The sequence below is a fragment of the Aquarana catesbeiana genome, linkage group LG01, assembly GCF_042186555.1.
Source record: "Aquarana catesbeiana isolate 2022-GZ linkage group LG01, ASM4218655v1, whole genome shotgun sequence".
NCBI classification, from domain to species: domain Eukaryota; kingdom Metazoa; phylum Chordata; class Amphibia; order Anura; family Ranidae; genus Aquarana; species Aquarana catesbeiana.
The window spans coordinates 808,622,557-808,641,502 of NC_133324.1; the positions used below are offsets into that span (position 1 = coordinate 808,622,557).

Consider the following 18,946-nt stretch of genomic DNA (forward strand, 5'->3'; position numbering starts at 1 on the left):
CTGCATAGAAATGAATCAGCTTCAAGGGTTTTTTCTCAAAGCCTAATTGAACAAGCCAAAGTTAAAACTGTCTACTACGCAGAGCTGCACCAGATATTGCACTCTGCAGTTTTAGTAAGTCAACCACTATATATCCCACAATTACAGGTGGATTATTTAACAGAGTTTACCATGCTGAAGAGGTTTGCTTTCATCACAATAGCACTTCCACATTTGTGATACAACACAGAGGAAATAGCAAAGCATGCACTGGTCGCTGTATGACCTAGAACAAGAAGTTGCCTATCCCTAGGATAAGCTTGGTGGATTAGCAGATGAAAATATGGGAACTGATCCGCTATGACACTACAAACTGTAGCCTCAACATGTGAGCCCATCATTACAAGGTAAGACAAATAACACAGGGATTATTACCACATGATTACTGAGTTAAAACAACAAAAACATTTGATATACATAGTGTATAGTGCCTTTAGGTCAGTACTGTGTTCTGTAGTGATGCAGAGGTCAGTGAGAGGAACCTGTGAACAAAGTGAGGGATACTGGGGATCAATACTCCCCAAGTGTTGGTTTTGAAAGCTTCAAGTGGTGATTCCTCCTCACTGAAGTGGTGTTTGGTGGTGTCGGCAATGGGAGAGTTAAATGTTTACTCTGTTCTTAACAGGTACAGCAGTATTTAAAAGTAAACATTTTTTGACAGTCACTTTAAGTTGTTCTGAATGTCTTTTGTTTTGATATTTTATGCATTATATGCATTTCCCATTTAAATCAACGGAAACACATCAAAACACATGTAATAGATTGCTTTAAGACAGGCGTAAACACCTGTAAACACAGTACAACACAAATCGGCATATGTTCCAATGTGCGTTGCATTGCTCATTAAAAACAGATATAGACATGCATTTTGATGTGTTTCCATGGAAGATGTACTGGGGGGGGGGGGGGGGGGGTGGTAATGCATTACTGTGAGCTGAGGTTGATAGTGAATACTAAAAGGAATTATGTATTGCTCTTCCTGCAGTTGGGCTACCATTTCATGTTTATCATAAATAAAACATACTCGGTTGGCGTTGTGCTCTGCTATGCCTTGCTGCTTTGAGAGGAGTGGGGCACTCAGTGACTGAAAGACATAGAATAAGATACACAAGTACTCTGACAGCAGACAAAGAGGACCTCAGGCTGTAGACCTCCCTTCATATCTAAATGAGAACATTACCTGAGTGAGACATTATATGAAGAAGACTGGAGGAAATGTTCCACAGTAGAATTTTATGTCTATCACAAAATAAGTACAATTTCCATAGCATTTCAAAAATATTTCTTGTCAGTTTTCAGATTGCCCCCTTATACCCCCTTAGAGGACCCCCTTGCATCAAGTGTCCCCTTCAGAGTGCCTGCTTACATCAGGTGTCCCTGTCTGAGTGCCCCCCTTACATCAGGTGTCCCTGTCCGAGTCCCCCCCTTACATCAGGGGTCCCTGTCCGAGTGCCCCCCTTACATCAGGTGTCCCTGTCCGAGTGCCCCCCTTACATCAGGTGTCCCTGTCCGAGTGCCCCCCTTACATCAGGGGTCCCTGTCCGAGTGCCCCCCTTACATCAGGTGTCCCTGTCCGAGTGCCCCCCTTACATCAGGTGTCCCTGTCCGAGTGCCCCCCTTACATCAGGTGTCCCTGTCCGAGTGCCCCCCTTACATCAGGTGTCCCTGTCCTAGTGCCCCCCTTACATCAGGTGTCCTTGTCCGAGTGCCCCCCTTACATCAGGTGTCCCTGTCCGAGTGCTCCCTCTACATCAGGTGTCCCTGTCCAAGTGCCCCCTTACATCAGGTGTTTCCATCAGAGTGCACTGGTAGCTTTCAAGACCAGGAAGGTCTGGAAGGAGCAGGCTGAAGGTCTGGATGGAGGAAGTTCCACTTCTGTACTCCTGTGATGCTCGAAGCGGGTCACACACTTGATGTCATTGGTTCTTAGGATGCCGGACATTGTAGCAACCAATCACTGCAGAGGAGGTGGGAAACCTGTATTGGGAACAGGCTGGGTGGTGGTCTGGATAGAACTGTCACTCAGTCTGTGCCCAGGTCTCGGTCTACCATTTAGTGATGCCTGTACTATACTAATGCACTGACCTAACATCTAACCCTCCCCTCCAGTATTCCGTTTAGATATTGCTGGAGTTCAGGCTTCTCTGCCTGTGCATCAGAGAGTCATTATAGACTATTTTCGTTTGAGCGGACAGTGTTCTATCCCCCACAAGGTAATTACTGCAATACATTTTGATGTCACCCTCATAGTCCTAAAAGCACCATGTCTAGGTGAGCTCCCAATGCCACTTGGTTTGTTTTTTCTGTACATTTATATGGAAATATGTTCAAGGGCGGATAATACAGCATTTCTATTTGCTATGCCTTCAAGTATATATACTCCATAATATATTTACCATTGCAATGGTGGAAATCTTTAAAGAGGAGCTCCAGTCTGGGCAAAAAAAAAATCAGCAGCTAATGTACAAATACTGTAGCTGCTGACTTTAATATAAGGACACTTACCTCTCCAGGGATCCAGCGATGTTGGCACCCGAAGCCTATTCTTCAGTCAGATTGGGGCGCAGGTGCCAGCATCTTCACTAAGGGAAACCAGCAGTGAAGCCGGTTTCGTACTGCGCATGCACAAGTTGTGTTGCTCCTTCTGCATGGTCCTGCTCTCCTCTGGGACCTCTGTGTGTTCCAGAAGGCAGCGGTGGGGGGGTGTGCTGGACATACTTGGAGATCGCCACAGGGATCTTACCAGGAAGTGGGAGCGGGTACCTGTGAAAACCAGGTACCTGCCCCCCCCCCCCCAAAAAAAAATTGCCAAATGTGGCAGTGGTTGGGGGAGGGCACGAACAGAGCTTCCCCTTTTGGGTGGAGCTCTGCTTTAAGTTCCCAAAGTACAAGGTATGGGGTCCTGACTAAGATAGAGAAATTGATAGAATTGATCTTTGAATCTTAGGTTTTTCATTCTGACTAGACCATTTTGAATCAGAATTGAAAGAATTGTTGTTTTCCCCTATTGAATTTCAAGATGTGTTTGCCATTTTGTAGTGAAAAATGGTTACTATATAAAAACCACTGTTAATCCAACTTCCACCGTAGATGAGTTTGCGCATTAGGTGATGAAAAATCACTATTAGGTATCAAGCATATAACTTCAGTACTCAATGTAATAGAACAATATGCAATTATTTTCAGGGGAGAATGGCTTTGTTGGCATCAAATAGCTGCTTTGTTGGCTGTAATGAAGAAGGGGACTTGGTAGCACAAAGCAAGACTGCTGGTGAGGAAGAAATGATTAAGGTAAGTTTTATCTCATTTTCATATTCCTTCATAGAAGCAGGAGGGCTGGCAATGTTGTTGAACTTTGAAGACCAATACAGTGCTAATTTATTTCTGAACCTTTGAAGCAAGATTGAATGTGAATCAGTGCAGTGTCACAACATTTTTTTTATAGAAAGTCAAAATCATTTATTTTTCATTCACTGAACGGCACAGAAAGTTAGATACTGTCGTGTTATACTACGGCCCACATGAGGTTTTGACACTGGCAAACAAAAAAGTTGTAGACCAGCCTCAGGATAACCACTCTTCTACCCTGCATGCCTCAGGTTTTTTTTCTAGTGTCTTAGAAGGATGGACATTTTTTCTTCAGTCTTGCTAGCATTTTTTTCTTTAATATTTTCTTCAATTCTTCCATCAATTACCCGTACCCTGCTGGACTTGGACATGAAAACGACCTTCATAGAGTAGTGCTAGTTTACAAAAAAACAAACATACATACTCACCGGATTGATGCTGCAGCTGTCCCACACCAGCTCTACACCGAGAACTGAGCGATCAAAGATGGCTGATCGCTTGGTTCTCGGTCTTCAGTGAGCAGAGAACCGTAGACTGTCAGTCAGCGGCTCTCTAATCTGCCTCTTCAGCGCTTACTGGAGAGTCAGACTGTGGAAGGGGCAGGAGCGTCTGGGAGCCTAAGCCAACTGCTGATCAGGCATCTGGGTCAATCCTGACATTGTTGAGATCCCTGCAGAGCCTCGACCGGCTCTTTAATGTCAGCTAACAGTGGACCTTTGCCCGCTGTTGGCTGAATCTGGGACACAGGAGAGCTCTCTCGTGATCCCCAAAAGAAGTATGGCAAAAAAAAGCTTTGAGACGCTTTCCAAACCTGTTTATAAAAGGATCTCTTTTCTGCCAGTCTAGACCCCCTTTTTTGAGTTTGCGAATCAGATGTTTGGAGCCTTATGCTGCAACAGTATCTGTATTCCTGTGCAATTTTTGGGTTTGTCAGTATCCAGTCCTCCTGTAGGCTGCAATATAACACAACAGTATCTGAATTCTTGTGCCGGCCAATGGACTCCAAGAAAAGGGCTCTATGGGGAGTACAAACTTCCTATTATTTTGCTTTGTAAATAGGGGAAAATTTCTGAATACCTCGTTTCAAGGAAGGTTGTTAAATGTCAATTCCAGGCAAGGAATAAAGTTAGTGAACTGCTGATACTGTCCAAGAAACATTGCAGCTTTAGTAATATCATTGTGTTCATCCAGTTTAGCTTTATTCTCTTTTTAGTAAATGCAGTGCAGCCAGACTCATTGAGGGGAATTCAACAAAACTGGAGCAGCCAGAATCTGGAGCAGCTGTGCATGGCAACCAATCAGTTTCTATCTTTCATTTCCAAACTGTAAAGTGTTAGTAGGCAATAGCTACTGTATATTCTCCAAAATAATCCATACACATCCACTACTTAATGGCCCTGGAATTTTTATTTAAATAGTTTCTTACTTTTTGGCCTCCTTTTAACATCCTCTCTAAACTCCCAAACCCCCCCCTCACTTCACAAAACCTGGTTTTGACAGGTACCAGCTCCCACTTCCGGTTACACGCGCCTCACTGATCTGAACTGGAAGTTCGCAGTATTTGTACCTGCTGACTTTAAATTGTTTTGGGGGAGCCTGGAGCTCCTCTTTAAGAATACATATATGGTACAGCTGGCTAGTGGATTTAGCAGGGCACCGTACAAGCTACTACCAGGCAGTGTAATACTTTCAAACTTAGCTAAATATGGTTGGCAGGCCTTTTACATATCGACACATAATATTCCAGCACATGATTCAATTTTAACATGTCCACCTCCAATCCAGCATTGCCCGCTCTATGATATATACATGTGCATCTACAATCCCAATCCCAAAAAAGCTGGGACGCTGTAAAAAAAAAAATCTACTCTACATAAAAACAGAATGCAAAGATTTGAAAATCTCCTAAACCCATATTTTATTTTCCACAGAAAACACAACCAATGTTTAAACTGAGAAAATGTACAAATTTAAGAAACAAAATAAGGTAATTTTGAAATTGATGGCAGCTACACATCTCAAAAAGGTAAAACAGGTCAACAAGAAGCTGGCAAAATAAGTGGTACCAACAAGGAAGAGCTGGAAGACCATTTTGCAGCTAATAAGGTTAAATGGCAACAGGCCAGTAACATAATTGGGTATAAAAAGAGCATCCTAGAGAGTCAGTTTCTCAGCAGTAAAGATGGGCAGAGGTTCACCAATCTGTGAAAAGCTGCGTCTAAAAATTGTCAAACAATTTCAGAATAGTGTACCTCAACATAAAATTTCAAAGACTTTATATACATCATCATCTACAGTACATAATATCATCAAGAGATTTTGAGAATCTGGAGAAATCTCTGTGTGCAAGGGACAAGGCCAAAATTCAATATTGGAGGCATGATTCTGTGATGGACATAGGCTCGGGAATACTTCCAAAAATCAGTGTCTGTGAACACAGTTCATTGTGCCATCCATACATGCATGGTAAAGCTTTATCGTGTAAAGAAGAAGCCATATCTGAACATGATCCAGAAATGCTGCCGTCTTCCCTGGGCCAAAGCTCATTTAAAATGGTCTGTTGCAAAGTTGAAAACTGTTCTGTTCTGAGACGAGTCAAAATTTGCCATTCTTTTTGGCAGCCATGGGAGCTGCGTCCTCCGCAATAAAGAGTAGAAAGACCTTCTGGCTTGTTATCATCGCTCAGTTCAAAAACCTGCATCTCTGATGGTATAAAAGTACATTAGTGCATATGGAATGAGCAGCCTGCATATCTGAAAAGGCACCATCAATGCTGAAAGATATATCCAGGTTTTAGAGCAGCATATGCCCCATCCAGACTACGTCTTGAAAATATTTGGCGGATCCTAAAATTAAAAATGCGACAAAGACCCAAGACTGTTGAGAAGTTAGAATTCTATATCAGACAAGAAAGGGACAACATTCCTCTCCTTAAACTCCAGCAACTGGTTCCCGGACGTTTACAAAGTGTTGTGAAAAGAAGAGTGTGATTCCACACCGTGGTAAATATGGCCCTGCCCCAACTTTTTTGAGATGTGTTGCTGCCCTCAATTTCAAAATTACCTTATTTTTTTCTTAAAATAGTACATTTTCTCAGTTTAAAAATTGTATTTGTTTTCTATTGTGAATAAAATATGGGTTTATGAGATTTGCAAATCATTGCATTTTGTTTTTTAAGTAGATTTTACACAGAATCCCAACTTTTTTGAAATTGTGGTTGTATATTGGTTGCATAACACTATATCCAATTTTGTCAGCTCTGGTCCCTGATTTATGATTGTTGGAATTTGTCACCTGTTTATGTGGATTATTGGACATAGGTATAGTATTCCATTTGTGTTTGTATTAATTTTTGTATTTTCTAGGACTAGTCTATACATGTCATCACATACATTATTTACGTATTTACACTATTTGCCTTTTTGGACCTGGTGTGCATATATTCTTCATGAGGTGCCTATTATGGTATTGTGACACATTTCCAGAGGTATATTGGGCACACGCAGGTCAGATATTGGCTACTTATATCTATACAACGTCATTTTATAGGGAGGGTGTTTGGGTGAGTTTTAAATGGGCTAGGTGTGGGGTTTTTTTTGGGGGGGGGTTAAAGACTCTATGAATTAGCTTAAGCAGTCATAACTTAATAGGGGAAATATATACAAAACCATTATACAATCCGTTAAGGCCCTATTCGCACTTATGTAATATTGTTTATTTTTATCTGCAGCTACAAATATAAATTGTTACATTGCATCTGTGTGAATGGGTTCTTATACAGGAAACCTGTTGGAAAAAATCTAAACCTTTTAAGCGCACCTACAAAAGTGGCAACAGTGGAATGTAGACAGTTCATACGTGACTTTATTAGCATTAGTCTGTAGAGACCTATATGCATTGTTTTCATGGTTGTCTCACCTTGTATTGTGTTCACTGCTCACCATTAGTCACTCTGCAGGTATATCTTAAAAATGTTTTCCAGAGTCCTGTTAGTTGCTACTTTTTTGTACAGATCACATTTTGCTTCTTAGCTCAGACATTCTCTTCTCCATTATAGATCCGATCCTGTGCGGACAGAGAATCAGGAAGCAAAGATGATATTCCCGATGAAGATAGAGGCAATGTAAAACAGTGTGAGCTCAATTATGTGTGAGTAGAAATAGCCAGCTTATTTGTAACTCCGATTTCATGGTTATTGTCTGTGATTTCCATTGGAACTATTTAGTGTTTCTAGAGTGACATGTATAAACTGTGTATTTCGATGGAATACGTAGTCTTTTACTGTATTTCTCTTGCATGTGAATGGGATCTGTTTAAAGTGAACTTGTGACCAGGCTTACAGACATTTTATTTGCAAATTAATCTCAAGCAGTAAATGGGATTTAAAACAAACCATCATTGACCTCTGTAGGTCCAGGCACAGTGGAGTAATTCATCCTTAAATGTTGCCACAGAAGTCATTCAGGTTTTTCTCTCAGCAGCTCAACTCACACCACTATCCCCTCCTAGAGCTCCTACTTTGTAGTTTACATTAAAGTTAAGGCTGCTTGAGTAATGTTCTGGGAAGAGGAGCAGAGAAGCTGATCTAGCTAGAGAAACAACTTCAGGGTTTTGCTGTTAAATATGAGGATGAATTACTCCAAAATGCCTGCAGCTACAGAGGTCAGTGAATGCTTGTTTTATGCTCATTGCTTAAAACATATAAACATCCATGGATGGATGTTTATAACCTGACCACCTAAATGTAAATAATCTTAACCATGAATGTCCTTCTGAAAATGGTAGTTTCATGACTATTGTGGTGAATTTATTCAGTTTCCTTTAGGATCTTTTAAGATAAGCTTGGTCAGCTTCATTGAGAGCCTATTATTTTTTAACTGTATTCCATGATATACAGATTACCACTGGAGGGATCATTTACAAATCTGTATATGAAATACAGTTCTTAAAATATGGAACAGCAAACAAATGAAATTGTTAGAGTTGCATTAGAAATTACTTTCAAGTGTATATTGCAGTAATAACTCAAAATATATACAGTGAGGAAAAAAAGTATTTGATCCCTTGCTGATTTTGTACGTTTTCCCACTAAATGATCAGTCTGTGATTTTAATGGTAGGTTTATTTTAACAGTGAGAGACAGAATAACAACAAAAATCCAGAAAAACGCATTTCAAAAAAGTTATAAATTGATTTGCATTTTAATGAGTGAAATAAGTATTTGACCCCTATCAATCAGCAAGATTAATGGCTCCCAGGTGTCTTCTATACAGGTAATGAGCTGAGATTAGGAGCATTTTCTTAAAGGGAGTGTTCCTAATCTCAGCTTGTTACCTGCATAAAAGACACCTGTTCAATCAGATTTCAATCTCTCTGCCATGGCCAAGACCAAAGAGTTGTCCGAGGCTGTCAGGGACAAGATTGTAGACCTACACAAGGCTGGAATGGGCTACAAGACCATTGCCAAGCAGCTTGGTGAGAGGGTGACAACAGTTGGTGCGATTATTCGCAAATAGAAGAAACACAAAATAAGTGTCGATCTCTCTAAGTCTGGGGCTCCATGCAAGATCTTACCTTGAGGAGTTTCAATGATCATGAGAACGGTGAGGAATCAGCCCAGAACTACACGGGAGGATCCTGTCAGTGATCTCAAGACAGCTGGGAACATAGTCACCAAGAAAACAATTGGTAACACACTATGCCGTGAAGGACTGAAATCCTGCAGCGCCCGCAAGGTCCCCCTGCTCAAGAAAGCACATGTACAGGCCCATCTGAACTTTGCTAATGAACATCTGAATGATTCAGAGGAGAACTGAGTGAAAGTGTTAAATGTGTAAAAGAATACTTATGCGCTACTCTGTGTAAATTATAAAGGTTCCAAAAAATAAATATATAAATTGCAATAATGGATATATAGCTGCTGGTCTACTATAGTGTCACCAGCACCAAAAGAGAGTAAAATGTATATGATGGAGCAGCGCTATATGAATACACTTGTAAAACTAAATGATGTGAACAATCTGTGCAATATCGCAATAAATAATAAAGATGCAATAAAAATATCACAACAGTAAAAATAGTATAAGTGTGCAAAACTTCACTAAAACTTTATACAATTGTGAAAATAATAATTAAAAAGATGAATCAATATTTCATAAAAAACAGTCCAGTGCAAAAAGGCGTTAAATAGTCTCTTCAGATGTGCAAAATGTGCAAAAAAAAAGGGTAAGATAAAGTGGCCCAGTACAGAGAAATTCAAAGTGATGTGATCACACTTGTAGCCCCCTTCTTTTTTTCTCTTTCCAGTAAACACACAGTGTGCCCAGCCTCTCACCTCTAAGGAAGACCTCAATAGGTGTAGTCAAGCATCCATACAATCCTCAGTGGCAGTCTCCTCTCCTTTCCTCTTTGTTTGGAAGTGACGTGGCTGTGGCTGCAGACCTGGAGGCTCCTCTCCTGTATGATTTCCATCCTAACAGACCTCTCTTAAACTCTGTTCCAATTCAGGGGTATAGGGATAAAAGGAATCTCACTTCCAAACAAAGAGGCAAGGAGACTGCCGCTGAGGATTGTATAGATCTGAGTGAAAGTGTTGTGGGCAGATAAGACCAAAATCAAGCTCTTTGGCATCAACCCAACTCGCCGTGTCTGGAGGAGGAGGAATGCTGCCTATGACCCCAAGAACACCATCCCCACCGTCAAATATGGAGGTGGAAACCTTATGCTTTCAGGGTTTTTTCTGCTAAGGGGACAGGACAACTTCACCGCATCAAAGGGACAATGGACGGGGCCATGTACCATCAAATCTTGGCCGAGAATTTCCTTCCCTCAGTCCAGGGCTGGATGGGTATTCCAGCATGACAATGACCCAAAACACACGACCAAGGTAACGGCTAAAGGAGTGTCTCAAGAAGAAGCACATTAAGGTCATGGAGTGGCCTAGCCAGTTTCCAGACCTTAATCCCAAAGAAAATATGTGGTGGGAGCTGAAGGTTCAAGTTACCAAACGTCAGCCTCAAAACATTCATGACTTGAAGAGGATCTGCAAAGAGGATTGGGACAAAATCCCACCTGAAATATGTGCAAACCTGGTGGTCAACTACAAAAAACGTCTGACCTCTGTGATTGCCAACAAAGGTTTCTCCACCAAGTATTAAGTCATATTTTGGAAAGGGGTCAAATACTTATTTCACTCATTAAAATGCAAATCAATTTATAACTTTTTTGAAATGCGTTTTTCTGGATATTTAACCTACCGTTAAAATTATAGCCTGATCATTTCTGTGTCAGTGTGTAAACATACAAAATCAGTAGGGGATCAAACACTTTTCCCTCACTGTACCTAAAAGTGAAAATTAAAAATGGGCGAACAGGCAAGATCTTTAATGCAAAAGATACATGCTTTGTCTCTTCTGCATTAAAATTACCTTACCCCTGTACAGTGAGCTTCACAAACAGCTCACTGTAGAAATTTGGCAACGCTGAAGCCAACGGAGCTCCTGCTCATGTGCGTAAGTGATATCATCCCTGCTCAGCCAATGAAAATGTCCAGTGTTTGGAAGCCAGTCGCTCGAAGATGTCAGCGCCCATTGGGGAGCTCCAGGATGTTGCATTGCTGGAGCCAAGGTGAGTATAGTTACACTTTAAAGAAATAAGCTATAGTCTGTCTTTTAATGGGCACATAGCACAATCTGTGATTTATTTTAGAAAAATGATCAAGTTTTCTGTGAGATCCTTTATTGTATTCCAGTGCAGTCTCTCCATGTGTGTGCATGTGTGTATGTATTGTCGACTACATAGTGTGATTGATTTAATTGATTAAAAGAGGCTTTCACTTAGCCACTTGTTTACTCTGCCATTTAAACTGTTTGCTTTCCAATGTGAACAATCACCTAGCTTCAAAGATAAGGTGAATCTGGATTCACTTTAAATCCCAAATCATGTGCAAGAAAAGAGGTTTGCTGGGACATTGTTGAATGAGTGAAGTGAACACAGCTTCACTTTATTTACTGAATAGAGTGAACAGTCTTTAAATAAGAACTCCACTTTTGGGAGGCAGAGGATGCCTATTTATTGTCTTTCACTTTGTATTTATTGAGAATAAGAATAAAACAACGCTTATGGTGTACATTTTGACACAGAACTTTTTGTAAAGGACAAGATTAATAAACATCACCCAATACACTGCTCTTTCTCGGAGCCAGTAACAATTTAAGGTAGTCATTACAGACATTGTAAAGAAAATCAAAAAAAGCGGACCAACGTGTATACAAAGGTCAAGAAAATGAGGCGGGGTAAAGGGAGTGCCGTATATACTCGAGTATAGGCCGACCCGAATATAAGCCGAGGCACCTAATTTTACCACAAAAAACTGGTAAAACTTATTGACTCGAGTATAAGCCTAGGGTGGGCAATGCAGCAGCTAGCGGGTAAACAGTGCCCATCTGCAGCCTTACTGTGCCCATCTGCAGCCTCACTGTGCCCACCTGTATCATCAGTGCCCATCTGCAGCTGTACCTTTGATAACTAAAACAGCGGGTGTCTCCTGCTGTGCACTGCAGTCTGTTCGGCGGCCGTGCATTGTAACAGAGCCCCGCCTCCTCCTTGTCCGTGATAGACGGAATACTGATACAATGCTGGGAAACTGTATCAGTGATCCTATTCCACATCCACATCCTTTTGATCACCAGGATGTGTTATGTGGGGGAGGGGAGGATGTCTCACTTTTCATAATTGCACCCAGTAAGGCTTAATGAGCTCAAAGCTTACAGCCTACTTGTATCACCTGACTGCTCCCACCAAGTCCCTACCCGAATCATCTGACTGCTCCCACCAAGTCCCTACCCGAGTCACTTGACTGCTCCCACCAAGTCCTTACCCATGTCACCTGACTGCTCCCACCAAGTCCTTATTCGTGTCACCTGACTGCTCCCACTAAGTCCCTGCTCGTGTCATCTGACTGCTTCCACCAAGTTCCTACTCATGTCACCTGACTGCTCCCACCAGGTCCCTTCACGAGTCACCTGACTGCTCCCACCAGGTCCCTACTCGTGTCACCTGACTGCTTCCGCCAAGTTCCTACTCGTGTCACCTGACTGCTTCCACCAAGTTCCTACTCATGTCACCTGACTGCTCCCACCAGGTCCCCTCACGAGTCACCTGACTGCTCCCACCAGGTCCCTTCACGAGTCACCTGACTGCTCCCACCAGGTCCCTACTCGTGTCACCTGACTGCTTCTGCCAAGTTCCTACTCGTGTCACCTGACTGCTTCCACCAAGTTCCTACTCGTATCACCTGACTGCTTCCACCAAGTCCCTACTCGTGTCACCTGACTGCTTCCACCAAGTCCCTACTCGTGTCACCTGACTGCTTCCACCAAGTCCCTACTCGTGTCACCTGACTGCTTCCACCAAGTCCCTTCTCGTGTCACCTGACTGCTTCCACCAAGTCCCTACTCGTGTCACCTGACTGCTTCCACCAAGTCCCTACTCGTGTCACCTGACTGCTTCCACCAAGTCCCTACTCGTGTCACCTGACTGCTTCCACCAAGTCCCTACTCGTGTCACCTGACTGCTTCCACCAAGTCCCTCCTCGTGTCACCTGACTGCTTCCACCAAGTCCCTACTCGTGTCACCTGACTGCTTCCACCAAGTCCCTACTCTTGTCACCTGCCTGCTCCTACCAAGTCTCTACTCGTGTCACCTGACTGCTTCCACCAAGTCCCTACTCGTGTCACTTGACTGCTCCCACTAAGTCCCTACATGAGTCACCTGACTGCTCACACCAAGACAAGTGATTTGATTTAGGGGAATATGATTTGATTTAGGGGAATATGTATCTAGTCAGAGCTGGGCAGAGGAGAAGTTCCAGTGATGTGGTTATTGTTATGGTGCAGTGTGTGTGTGGTCACCTGATTACAGTTACAACATTCCATTAGATCACCAGGATGTGTTATGTAGGGGAAGGGTGGATGTCTCACTTTTCATAATTGCACCCAGTAAGGCTGAATGAGCTCAAAGCTTACAGCCTACTTGTGTCACCTGACTGCTCTCACCAAGTCCCTACCCGAGTCACCTGACTGCTCCCACCAAGTCCCTACCCGAGTCATCTGACTGCTCCTACCAAGCCCCTACCCGAGTCACCTGACTGCTCCCACCAAGTCCCTACCCGAGTCACCTGACTGCTCCCACCAAGTTCCTACCCATGTCACCTGACTGCTCCCACCAAGTCCCTACTCGTGTCACCTGACTGCTTCCACCAATTCCATACTCGTGTCACCTGACTGCTTTCAACAAGTCCCTACTCGTGTCACCTGACTGCTCCTACCAAGTCCCTACTCGCGTCACCTGACTGCTCCTACCAAGTCCCTACTCGCGTCACCTGACTGCTCCTACCAAGTCCCTACTCATATCACCTGACTGCTCCTACCAAGTCCCTACTCATATCACCTGACTGCTCCTACCAAGTCCCTACTCGTGTCACCTGACTGCTCCCACCAAGTCCCTACACGGAGTCACCTGACTGCTCCCACCAAGTCCCTAATCGTGTCACCTGACTGCTCACACCAAGTCTTGTACAAACATCACCCTGAATAAAGAAGTCATCCTCTCCAGCCTGCACCACAATGTCTCTTCCCATCCCCACGTTTTACCCAAATCCTAGCTGTCTAATCATGACCCAAACATCTCCATCCTGTTATATCCCATATCCATCCACATGATACAGGCGTTGATCAGAGAGTATGTGGACATGATACAGCCGCTGCCAAATGTGGACATGGCTTAAATGTAGCGGTACCCCCGTAGAGGCTGCTGAGTATAATGGTCCGTCTGTCACCCTGCCCGGCCAGGCACACACTTTTTTATTCCTCAGAGACAAAAAAGCAGTCCTTGCATTTTGTTTTTGTTTGTTTTGTTGAGGGAAACTTGGATAGGGCCTTATGAGATGCCCAGGTAATCAAACATTGGAACTTGGGACTGTATATACATCCTGTATATACATCACTCCATACTACTGTACATCGCTTCCTTTCTTCTGAGTATCGCTCCATATTCTTCCTGCACATCGTTTCCTCTCTTCTGAGTATCGCTCCATACTCTTCCTGTACATCACTTCCTCTCTTTCATTCTCCAGACTAGCTAGCACTGTAGACCTGACACTGATTCAGCCAGGCCTAAAGCAAATGCCCTTCACAGGCAGGGACCACGGGCACCTATGGTGTAGCAAAGAGAAAATAGTAAATTCTGATCCCTCTTCAGGCCCTGCCAGCCCTCCTGGCTGCAGTTGCCCGACTCCACTGCCCACAACACCACAGTTCTCTCCTCTAGTTCTGCACCCATCACCGACTGCACTCTCCCAGTCCTTTCAGGTGTGTCTCCCCAGTCCTCCCGACTGTGCATGCCACTCACCAGCCCTCTTGGCTGCAACCGATGGTTCCTCTCCCTGGAGAATTGCCTGGCAGTACTCCTGCTGTCCTCTCTTGTGCCTCCTGTCCAGGACACCGCCACGTTTTCTTGGAGAGTCCTGTCCGCACCCGAGCCCAGGCCCAAGGTCACCCCCCCAGACTGGAGAGCTCCCTCCAAGGCTCCGAAAGCCTCAGTACTCCATCTCCTCCACCCGACAACTTCTCCCAAACTGGGCTGACCTGGGTATTTGAGGAGGCCTGCCCCCTGCCAATTCCAAGTTAGGGTATGGTCAGGGCTCCTCAGAATACCCTAGGCAGCTCCACCTCCCCTCTCCTCCTCTCTTTCCAGGACTATCCAGATAGCTTTTGAAAGAAGAGGGAGGTAATTGGTGATGCTGCCTGTGAGTCACCCAGCTTCTACCCTGAGCCACTCCCAGCCCAGATCAAACAAAAACAAACAGGCTGCCAGCCAGGCCGGCCTAAATTTACCTACACTAACAACTCTCACTCTAGAACCTACTCTACTAGAGGGTGCTACAATTTGCATAAAATATTGGGTGTTGACTTAAAGGGGTGTGGTTTAATACAATCTGAGATGACTTACATAGCGCAGAATGTGGTCATGTTAAATTGGGAATGTACAGTGCAGAGTGGACGACGGTGGGTAGTATATGCAGGAGAGGAGTATGGCGTGTATGGAGGTGGGTAGTATGTGCAGGAGAGGAGTATGGAGTTTATGGAGGTGGGTAGTATGTACTGAAGAGGTATATGGAGGTGGGTAGTATGTGCAGATTCCCCCGCGCCCCCCTAGCAGTCCGTAGGAGAGGAGGGAAGCCAGGGGACGAGAGGGGGAGGAGGAGGAAGACACAACGGGCGGATGAGGGGGACCAGAAAAGAAGGGGAGGTGGAGGAGAACATGGGCGCTGGAGGAGGAAGACACGGAGGTCAGTCAGATGATCGGTGCAACGGGAGGAACAGCTGCGATCTCCCTGCATGGCTTTTCAGGTGAAAGCCACAGGAGGGAGAGAAGGAGAAGCAGATGATGAAAAGCCATGAAGAGAAATCTGTGCTCACAGCTATCCCCGCCGCACTGATCATCCCCGACTGTCACTGGACATCCATGTGTGCAGAAGTGACGGGGGCCATGAGCACGCTCTGTTTTTACCCAGAACGCACTCTGCCTCTCGTGTGCGCGCTCTGGCCAAGGGGAGTGTAGAAGTGGGTGGGGAGTCTGCTGGCGTCAGGACTCCTCCCACCAAGCGCCAGATAACAGTCCTGCCCACTGAATCCGGAGTTTTTGGGGGCTCCAAATAGAGAAAGGGGAGACATTTGGCAGGTAAGGATACATGCAGGAGGCATGTATATCCTTATAGATCAGCACTATGGCAGTACTTTATAATTGCTGAGAGTGGGTTTACATCCACTTTAAATTCATCTAGTGTGAGTAGTCGCCATTGGAACATATGGGCGTAGAATGAATTGGGGTTGGCGGTAATAAATTGCTCTGCATAGAGATTTGTTTGGTCAAACATGTACTAGAACAAATCTTCGGGGAAAAACAAATAAAAATAATCTAATTGGGAAAAATGTGTAGTGTTGGGCTGCACACCTGGCTGTGCGGTTAAAACGGGGGATTATAGCAGATCCTGAGCTGGCAGGCAACCGTAAGGGCTTGCCAGAGCATGGGGAAGGTAGGACTGGGCCCGGATTCTTTGGGTTGGATGTGTAATTCCAGTACTGGTACTGGGCTCCTCTTCTTGGGGTCTGGCGCTGCTGGTAGTAGGCAGGTCTTCTGATCTTGGTCCTGATCTCCTTATTCTTTTAGGAGGGACCGTTTCTTCCTTTGACTCCGATCCACTACCTTCCACTGGCTCATATTCCGAACCAGAATCGGATGATGGGAGCTCCCCGCTGCTCTCATCATCAGACATGGTAAGCAAGGCATATGCCTCCTCAGGTGTGTGCACTCTTTTGGCTATGATGACGGTAGTGATGGCAGTCCTGTGTGACGGTACTGCTGGTGGTACTGACAGGTCACTGATGGTGGGCCTGGATGACTGTACTGATGGCAGTATTAATGACGGGCCTGTGTGACAGTACTGATGGCAGTACTAATGGCGGGCCGTGTAGCGGGACTGATGGCAGTACTTATGGCGGGCCTGTGCGGCAGTACTGATGGCAGTACTTATGGCGAGCCTGTGTGACGGTACTGATGGCAGTACTTATGGCGGGCCTGTGTGGCGGTACTGATGGCAGTACTATTGGCGGTACTGATGGCAGTACTATTGGCGGGCCTGTGTGGTGGTACCGATGGCGAGCCTGTGTGACAGATCTAGATGGTCTGTGTGACAGATCCAGAGAACCAGATGGGCTATGACAGTTCTATGGTGACAGGTTCTCTTTATTTGTGGAGGGCCGTGTTGTGCAAAGTAAAATGAACAGTAACAGTAACTGACAGACACTGATCTCACTCACTGATCCCTGCTCTCTCCTCACACAATCGGTGTGTGAGGAGAGAGCAGGGATCAGGTAGTAACCGCTCAGTTTGTTTACATTTGTGACTGGCTGTGAATGGACACAGCCGATCACGTGATAAACAGCCAATTTCATTGGCTGTTTACCGTGATTGGGGAAGTGTGTCTGCGCGCCCCCGAGGCTTATCCTGCTGGACGTCATATGACGCCCAGTCAGGATAATGCAACCACTTCCCGGCCGCCATTATGCTATAGGTACAGGCGGGAAGTGGTTTAACAAGATAATTACTAAACATTTGGTGTACATATCCCGGCCGCTGTACACCTCACCTGGGCCGAATGGTTAGCAGGTAAAAGCAGCCTCAGCTCGATTCATCCAGGCCACATCCCCAACCTGTTTCGCCCCACCCCCGAGCCTTAATTATGGAGATTTCATGATTAAGCCGTGGGGGAGCAGGGGACGTGGCCTGGGTGAAGACTGCTGAGACTGCTTTTTACCTGCTAACCACTCGGGCCAGGTGAGGTGTGCTATGGTCAGGATATATGTTTAAGAGAAAAATAAAGAAAGGAGGGTGCACCGACCTAGTGCATTACCACTGGTAACATTTTATTGAAGTGTAAAACAGCAAAATATATACTCACAAACGAGCATGAGTGACAGGCTTGACAATGCTGCAGGTATGCAGTTCTGAACATTGACAAACCCGGACCGGACATCAAGTGAATAAAGCGATGGCTAACGCGTTTCGGGGGAGAACCCCCTTCCTCAGAGCCTAAGCGGGTAATGGCTGCTCACAGGAAGGGGGTTCTCCCCCGAAATGTGTTAGCCATCGCTTTATTCACTTGATGTCCGGTCCGGGTTTGTCGATGTTCAGAACTGCGTACCTGCAGCATTGTCAAGCCTGTCACTCATGCTCGTTTGTGAGTATATATTTTGCTGTTTTACACTTCAATAAAATGTTACCAGTGGTAATGCACTAGGTCGGTGCGCCCTCCTTTCTTTCTTTTTCTCTTTAGTCTGTGAATACCCATTATTCTGAGGAGGGCTGCAAGATGGCAGATACCACTGATTCGGTCATACCACACATTGAGGAACTAGACACCTGAGCGCAGGAGAGATTTCTACAGGATATATGTTCACCAAATGTTTAGTGATTATCTTGTTTAAAAAAAGGTTAAAACTAAATGTCAAGCAATTAGGGGGGCACGGCGAAATGTGTTGGGGACATGGCCTAGATGAATCGAGCTGAGACTGCTTTTACCTGCTAACCACTCAGGCCGGGTGAGGTCGGGATAATTCTTCCTATTTCTGCAGTGTGCTTTGGGTCTGGATGGACCTCTCCTCAGCCTGCACCCTCACTAGTCAGCAGCATCTCATTGGACCTTGACAGCCTGAGCGGGGCCCCATAAGCATTTATCGTGGGTGACACTAAACATTTGGTGTCATATTTAAAAAAATAAACATGAAAAATTTGCCTTTTTTATTAACTGGTGAAGAATATGTACCTAAGCACCAAGCTGTAGTTAGAAAATTCTTTCTTCATACATGGTCTGTAGTGCTCCACTCTTGTTAAATAAATGCTTATGTTGAGTGTTGAGTACATTGACAACCCCTTCAGATGCCTTTTTAGCAAATGATTACATTGTGCTGGCAGATAAGCTGTTTACATTTCTTTGAGT

General features: G+C 44.6%; 1 protein-coding gene across 8 annotated transcripts in view; it reads left to right on the plus strand.

Moving 5' to 3' along the window:
• Positions 1-18,946, plus strand: part of FRG1 (FSHD region gene 1) — a 62,730-nt gene that overhangs the window by 34,909 nt on the left and 8,875 nt on the right. For all 8 annotated transcript variants that reach the window (XM_073607834.1, XM_073607862.1, XM_073607846.1 and 5 more), the window contains 2 exons: positions 3,226-3,330; positions 7,445-7,536. In XM_073607834.1, coding sequence (XP_073463935.1) covers positions 3,226-3,330; positions 7,445-7,536 — 197 coding nt within the window. The remainder of the gene's footprint in view (positions 1-3,225; positions 3,331-7,444; positions 7,537-18,946) is intronic.